The 8,450-nt window shown below is 43.5% G+C and overlaps 1 protein-coding gene across 1 annotated transcript; it reads right to left on the bottom strand.

The window, feature by feature from the left end:
• Positions 1 to 3,611: 3,611 nt before the first annotated feature.
• Positions 3,612 to 8,145, bottom strand: sox4b (SRY-box transcription factor 4b). Its single transcript, XM_033641024.2, has one exon. It carries the CDS (start codon positions 7,545 to 7,547, stop codon positions 6,300 to 6,302), a length of 1,248 nt encoding a protein of 415 aa, XP_033496915.1. The 5' UTR covers positions 7,548 to 8,145; the 3' UTR covers positions 3,612 to 6,299.
• Between the last annotated feature and the right edge of the window lie 305 nt (positions 8,146 to 8,450).

Genomic DNA, 8,450 nt, shown 5'->3' with positions numbered 1-8,450 from the left:
CCTGAAAACAAACCAGAAAAACAAACAGGAACTTGTCTGCGAGTTCCAGTTTGCGTGATGATTCTGTTTGCGTGGTTGCAAGCCTACGGGAACGTCTCAGATACAGAGCCAGACGAGGAAAGCTAAAAAGATAACAGACACCACCACTGTGTCCTCCATTCATATGCCAGACAGATAGAAATAAATAATGAACAAGCAGTGCTACGGTGTGAATTGAAAACAACAGAAACACATGGTGTTGGTACAGAAAATAAAACAGAGAAGTAAGTTTTTAAAAAATACAGAGAGAGGGGAGAGATAGTCACACCTCACCACCACCACCACCACTACTACACCATCCATCCCCTCTGGGCTGAGCTTGCACATACAGACAGGCAGACATAGAGATACAGTCATGCCTCTCTCACCCCCCCCTCCCCTCCAGCGGAGCTCTTATCCTCCCTGCTGTGGTTTTACTGGGCCACTGACTCCAGCAGTCAGCCCGTTCTGCTCTGCCCTGGCTGCTGCATGCATATCTCCCACTGCGGAGTCAGCTGAGCCAGGCATGAGACTGCACACTGAACAGGCTACATACAGCTTAGAGGAGCTTAACACACACACATATACACGCACACACGAGTGCTGGAGCTGTTAGGAAATTTGCAAGATTATACCACACACTGAAGATATTATCTCCTCACATGATACATATTTATCATCAGTGTTAAGAAATAAAGTAATGTACAGTGGGTATTACAAAATGCATATGACTGCCAGCTGAAAGGAAGACGGTGTTTACATTCAGTGTAAAGTCAGCCGTTACACACAGCCAATTAAGCTCTGACAAAATGCATGTATCTGCATATTGCTGCGACGCTGCAAGGGCTTTGCCGTACAGTAGCAGCTTCATAAAATCACTTATGCACTGGTGCACACTCACTGTATTTCCTCTACAAGTGCAGGCTGCTTTCTGCACATAGCTACAGACAGTTACGTGTGCTGTTTGTTATGTGGGTTGCACTTACTCATCTTTACCTCCTTTCCTGTCATCCTATGGCTGTGAAACAGATCTCACGACACCAACGCTGATTCCTGTGCATAACACTGTATACGGCGAGTAAAGTGAGCCTGATTTTGACGTTGATTTTTATATGAAATACATACTGCTTACCTACTTATTACACACAGGCAATTAAACTAATTTAACAAGAGTGCATATTTAAATGCACACATATGCTACAATGTGCAACTGAAATGGCTTGCTACATACATTACATAGCAATTATTATATTTTTTTTATTATAAAAGGACATGCATAAAGTCTGCCATCTTAATGTAATTTTGCATCCAATTACAACATTAAAAAATGCATAGCTCTGTGAACTGGAATAACCACTGGTGTTTATACCATAATGGCTCCACGTGGTTAACCACAGTAACAGCTATGGCACCTGTAATTTCACACAACTAATTAAGCTATTATGCAATAGAATAGAGTAGTGGTGAAGTATTGCTGCAAGGAAGCTGCACACAACAAATACATACTTAAGGTTCTGCATCCTGATGATTGTTTGAGTGTGCTGATTTATATGACTGAGTGTGACGGAGGATGATGAACATTTTTCTTTTAAAGATGTATTTGTTGTTAGGCTCAGAGTGTCTGGTCTTAATGCAAGGATGCCAGTGTCATGTGGCTTAATTTTATGCATAGAATTTTTAATCACACACACATGCACACATACACACGCAGACACGCACATACCGTAGACAGACAGACATGCTTGTCAGCCATGCTGGAGGGCCCTTGGCTGACTGCTGCTAAACCAGCCCTTCCCCCACAATAAGGGTCTGTCTGGGAGAGGGGGAAGGGAAATCATGACTGTCTGAACACCAGACAGCCAGCATACAGCACAACAGGCTAGAATAAAACAGAGCATCAGTTTGGCTGGGTTGAAGCCCGAGAAGATTTACCTTTTGAAATTGTCTCCTATGAACAACCGTTATTACAGCTGTCCCTTATCGCTCAGCCAATCAAAGTGACCCCAGTGTGTGTGCAGCATTTATTAACGTTGCAAATGAGCGACATTTTATTCTTCAGCAGGAATACATTTTGGGCAATTAGCCAAACTTAAGTAGGGAACATAATTGGCTTCTCCAGAAGCACATTAGCATTGAAACATTGCTGTTAGTAATGTGACGGTGGTTAAAGTGCTCACTGTCATCACGTCATAGTCTCTTTAATATGGTGCCTAGGTGAACTGATACAGTACCTGTGCGATGTACAGATGTGTTAATGGTAGCCCCTTGCTGTGAGGCTCCATCTGGTCAACACGGGTTTGCCTGTCATGTTGGATTCTTGGCTTTAGACGAGTCTATGAGTGTTGACTATGGACTAAAGGATGCAGGCAGTAATGTAGCATCTTTTAACAGTGGTTGTTTTGCACCATATCAAACATCTATCTGTCCATGCATCCATTGCTATTTACTATGATGTTGTATGCTTGTAAAGATCCATTTCCATTTCTGAAGATCCTCAAATCACGAGTTACAGATTGAGAGTTGTTGGGATTCCAATTTGCATATGGACGCAACCATTTCTAAACCATGTTATGTCATACAGCCGTGTAATCATCAGTATGGGACCCCCAGGTCTCAGATCAACACTCTCCTACTGAGATACATTTTAAATGCATGATGTAGACTTAAGCCTTATGGGGAGGCTTAACATGAAAACCTATCAAATATGTGTCACGATAGGGTTAAAATAATCTTATTGATTTGCTCTGTCTGAGTCTATATAAATGCATCTACTTCTTGGATTCAGACTGCCATTGTAAGCTTCCCAAAGGCTTTACAGAATCAAGACCATGCATTCTAAGTCTATAGAGGGGGGGAAGCCTGCTATAAAACTCTCAAAGTCAGCCCTGCCTATTGTACTGTAACTGGGAATAAAAGTGTGCTTCTTTTTTCATAGCTCAGTGATGAGCTTTCCATAAGCTTGGGAGACCATCTGTGGGCCATTTACACTGAGTGTGGAAGACGTGTACAAAAGAAGTCTTAGGAAGGATGTGCAAGACATGGACACTGTTTCACTGAATGTGAAACTTTGAGAGACACACAGACTCAGACTGTCTTTCTTTTTAGATGCGGATGTTTGCAAAACACTTATTAGCAGCTAAACAAATGGACTATAGAAAATATGGCCTTTTCATTTCACAGCGCAGTGCCCACAATCATTTTTGCTTGTAGTTGGTTATTGGTCAGGATGCAGTAAATTGCAACACAATTGGAGTGGATTTCCCCAAAGCACTTAGTAATTTCCCAGCCTTTGCTTGTTGATTATTCCAAGATAACCACTTTTGGTTGCAAATTCAGTGTGCAACCGTGTCGTTTTTGTACTGAGCTTACATATGTGTTGCCATAACAAATGTATCAGCTACTTAAATGAAGAAAAATAACTTTGATGGTGTGCTCTTAATTGGAGTTCTTAGTGTTTTTACACTGCATTGCTAAAGGATCATGCTAATCAATGCACAATGTTGTTAATGTTGCTATGAATCTAATATGCATACAAACGTGTCACTTTTTGCCTACGATGGGAGTCAAAAAGAATCAATAAAGGAGTTGTAGAGTTTCAGTTCCAGCTGATATTTATTTCCTTCCTTGAAAAAGTTCTGTACACAAGTTTATATCAACAATCTGACAGGCAGTGAATGGACACAATTTAGCTGGCATGAGTTTCCCCACCCCCCTTTCTCTGAGTCTCAAAAAAAGGGTGGTTCCTTTGTTTATGGCATGATTAGAGACAATAAATGATAATTCTACACAGCATATTGCACAGGATGGATGAAAAATAAAGTCAATATATTTAAAAATGCTTTCATATATATATAAAAAAAGAGTCCTGAACTGACCACCTTAAATGTAAGTAAGGATGTGTAAAAGATAGCAGTTCTAGACAGTGCCTGTCCTCGATAGCAACAACGTACATAAACACACAATCTTTTTGCTTTATGATACAGTCAAATATACAAAGATCGAGTTCACGTTTCATCGTTTTTCCTCATTTTTTCATTTTTTTCTGAAAAACACAACAGCTAATAACCTGAATCTGAAATACAAATGCTATTCACCATGCCATAAAGATACTAAAACAATTATTAGCTAATAGTTAGCTGACAAGTAGAAAAGATTATATATTCAAATACAATGAGAAACGCAGTACAAGTAGGTGTTTTGCGGAACTCAAGTCAGAAATTTGAATATGCTTGATGTTGTCATCCTTTGCTGTTTGCTTTGCTGTATTGATAAGCCTGTTCAATCCAGTGGTTGATTGGCAAAAATTTATGACATCAATTAATGAAAACATCAAGAAATACGTCAAATTTAAAGCTACAATCTCCTCATTTGTTGTCATAGGCAAAGATATCTGACGGAAAAATGCAAGAAACAAAAACAAGTGGCTGCTTAAGATAGTGATGCTGTAAAACCCACATGGTCCACAGGAATAGCCTCTAGAAATAATGCATTCCTGTGTCTTTAAGGAGCCTGCAGACTGGCACTGTAAACGTAGAAGGTAGGCAGATACAAAGGCTGGTGCTGCTTTCAAGTGCTGTCGGAAAAATCGTAATTACATCCTTATAACTGGGTGGTTAAGTGCCTAATGTCTGTACTAACAGTACGGGGGAGGGTTCAAGAAAGTCTTGTCAGTGGGTGCTGGTAAAAGTCAGAGAGTTTGTCTTACTTTTTTTTAAATTTAAAACCCCAATTACACACTTGAGTCTTCTTATCTCCTCTGCACTGGTCACACAAGTTAAAAGTACATTGGTACCTTTAATGTCTACATGAAAACAATAGGCACCACAGTGATATAAGGTCTGTTTGCTGGCTGTCCTTATAAAAGTGTTTTAAACAGGCGATACAAAATCCCAAGTACGAGCTTACCATGAGCACTTGAAGGCAGCATGAAAACCAGCCTACCGGGGTATTAAAAATTAGGAAATCCAATACCGCTGTATTAGTAGGCTACACACACCGATTGTTGACTCCCCCATTTTTCTATATAGATTTGTACAAAAATACACTGAGAAAATAATCAAACTGTTTCCTCTCTTTTAAGTGTCCAAAAAGTGTGTACATTTAAATATAAAATGAAATCAAAAAAGTCGTGTGTTTTTAAAACTCTAGCCCTTCGCCTGAGAAGGAAATGTGACAGACACAGACATACTGACAAACAACCGTGTAAGAAAACAAAACAAAACAAAACAAGGACTAGATCATGTATACAAGAAATTAAAAAAAAAAAAAAAACACAAAAAAACAAATGATCAAGTCAAAAATGCTTGGCCCAGTATATAAATACAACATCCCATATAAAATGGCATCTGGATACATGTACAAAACAAAGCTCAGAGGATGAAAAAGAATCGGTGAGGATTTCTCTATAGCTATCATCTGAAAATCAAAACAGAAATTTTGGTCCTGAATCGTAGAGAACACGTTGTATATAAAGTTCAGCACAGATTTGAAGTTGCGTTTGAGTCCTGAAGTTTGAAAAATTACAACAGCTGGTGATTATTTCAATGTCCTTTTTTTTTTTTTTTTAAAGAGAAGAACCGAAAGCGAGCGCCACCTATCCATTTAAATAACCCTAATACTAGTTTTTAAAACTGCTCGACAGTCTCACAGGAAAAAAACCTCAGCACAAGATAGGAACAAAGTAGGCTATCATGCTTAACATGTTTTTTGTTTTTTGAGAAAATATTCGACTTTTAAAAAACATCAACCCACCTCGGTGTCATTAAAAATCCCTATCGGTGACACACCACAATAAAAATGTCGCACGACAGTCCTATTTCTGTACCTTTTTAGTGGTGAAGTTCACTTGGCGATTGGTAAAAAGTTGTGAAATGTCCCTTTTTTTTAAAAATCAGCAACAACATTGATTAAGTGAACGGCGGACCGCGTAACGTGCAAATCAATCACAGTTTTACGTTGTTCAAAAAACAGTTCAGCACTGAGAGGAAACCCAGTCAGTCTCTTCTTCTTCTCTCCTTCTCCTGTTTGCACTCCACTGCTGTGGTTCAACCGAGTCCCCCAGTCCGACGCATCCAGAGAAAAGTACAAAAAGCAAGTTAGTCGCTTTAAAGTTAAGCTTTCCAAGGATCTGCAGCTCTTGTGAACGACAAGGGACGGGGGCTAGTTTCAGTCTGGTGTGGTTATAACACAAACTATTACGCCCACTGCACCAGGAACTTTCTGTTTGTGGTCATATTTGAGCTCGCAGGACATTACCTGTGTATGTTTTGCCTTTTACGCACTCAGTATGTGAACACCAGGTTGGAGATGGTGGACTCCAGCCAGTCCCCGGAGATCATCTCGCTGACTTCGGGCGTGCAGTAGTCGGGGAACTCGAAGTGGGAGCCCCCGGAGCCGGACTCAAAGTTCAAATCCAAGTCCCTGTCCAGCACCGAGGAGCCAAAGCTCCCCAGCGACATGCTATCAAAGCTGGGGCTCGGGTTAATGTCGAGCAAGTCGTCCTCGAACTCTTCATCCTCCGAGGAAGACGAGGAGGACGAGTGGGACGAGGCGGAGGAGTGAGAGCCGGAGGGAGTCGGCGAGGAAGCCCGTCGACTGCTGTATGTGTGCCCGCCGTGGCGCTCCGAAGACCCGCCCAGGCTGCCGCTGCTGCCGGGGGAGTCGGCTCCCTCCTCCCTGCCGCTGGCCGCGTCCTCGTACAAGCTGAGCGGGTCGCTGGAGTCCGCCGAGCTGCTGAGCGTCGGGCTGGCCGGGACCACAACGGAGGACGCGGGGCTGACGCTCAAGTTGGCCCCGCTGCTGCCGAAGACGTATACCCGCTTGGGCTTCTTGCCTTCTGGTATCTGCTTGGCTGCAGAGGAGACAGATTTCGACTTGTAGAGAGAGTTGTGATGGTGCTCTGATGGGTGCTCAGAGGCAAACGGTGATGCTTTGGTGCTACTGCTGCTGCTCCCGAAAAGTGATTTGTGGGGTTTGCTGCTGCTGAGTGATTTGGATCCATTCTTCCTCGAAGATGAGGATGTCTTACTGCTGGTGTTGTTAGAGCTACCGTTGAGTTTCTCCCCCTTGTCTCCGTTACTGCCAGGCTTGGAAGCGCTTGATTTTACCTTCTTCCTCGGCCGGTACTTGTAGTCGGGATAGTCCGCCATGTGCTTGAGCCTGAGCCGCTCCGCCTCCCTGATGAAGGGGATCTTGTCGCTGTCTCTGAGCAGCTTCCACCGCTTGCCCAGCCTCTTGGAGATCTCCGCGTTGTGCATGTCCGGGGACTGCTCCATGATCTTCCTCCTCTCTATCTGCGACCACACCATAAACGCGTTCATGGGTCTCTTGATGTGGCCGCTGGGAGTTTTACACCACGCCGGGTTCTCTCCCAGCTTGTCCCCGGCGGTGGAGGAAGCAGTGGAGCCCGGGGAGAGAGGCGAAGCGGCCGGGTCCAGGTCCATGCACGCCCCGGAGTCGGAGCTCGAATCTCCGGCGAAAAAGGACAGCGCCTCGGCGGTGCTCTCTGTGTGGCTCATTTTCTGCACCATGCTGCCCAGTTATACACACACAGAGGGAGAGCGATGTGCTGGCTCTGTCTCTCTCCCTCTCTCCTTGGTCCTCCGATTCACTTTAAAGCAAACTCAGCTCTTTTCTCCCCCTCTTCACAGTTTGAGCTGAGTAGAAAAAAGAAACGCAAGAAATAATTCACTCCTGAGATGTGCAGTAAACTCGGTAACAGTTCAGTCCAGTGGAGCCTTAAAAAGGCTAAACGTGTAGAAAAAAAAGTTTAATTTCCAGGTTCTGTAGGTGTTAGAACAGCACGGACAGTATAGCCCACTCTCCACTGAGTACCCTGATGTATCTGTCTCTCTCAGTCTCTTCCCGTCTGTGTTATAAAATCAGTTCAGCCGTGTGGTGACTGAACATAGTCTATGCAGCTGCAGAGCGCAGACTGAGTGCCACACTGTGCACTCCGGCGCTTACAAAGGGCTCCCAAGTACAGTGTGTAAAGGTAAGTGCTTTTCTCTGCATCAGCTCTGTCCCCCTCTCCTAGAAACAAAAGCCATGCATGCTGGGGAGGAAAAAAAGGAACCTAGAGTTACACTGTCCGCCTTCCATCTGCAGACCCGCAGTCGAGTTTCAAGCAGCCCTCCAGTCTCGGCCCCCCTTGCTTGTATTTATCCCTTCCCGGAGATACAACGGCGATAAAAATCCACCAATCAGACGCTGTCACTACCCTGCCTCTGCGCCAAACTCACGCCCCTCTCTGCGCTGATTGGCCCAAAATGGAATCTAATAATAATCAGCGCGTGCAATGAGGAGCCTCGTGTCTGACCTCATTCCAGAATACAACAAGAAACTTCAATTTTTTTAAAGAGACACTGGCTTATGTTATGGAACCCCCTTTTCTACTCTCCTACCACCAGCCCATGTGTGTACCATTAACATAT

This window comes from Epinephelus lanceolatus, chromosome 10, assembly GCF_041903045.1.
Source record: "Epinephelus lanceolatus isolate andai-2023 chromosome 10, ASM4190304v1, whole genome shotgun sequence".
Taxonomy (NCBI): domain Eukaryota; kingdom Metazoa; phylum Chordata; class Actinopteri; order Perciformes; family Serranidae; genus Epinephelus; species Epinephelus lanceolatus.
The sequence above is the reverse complement of the archived record's forward strand: the minus strand, read 5'-3'. Positions and strand labels throughout refer to the sequence as shown.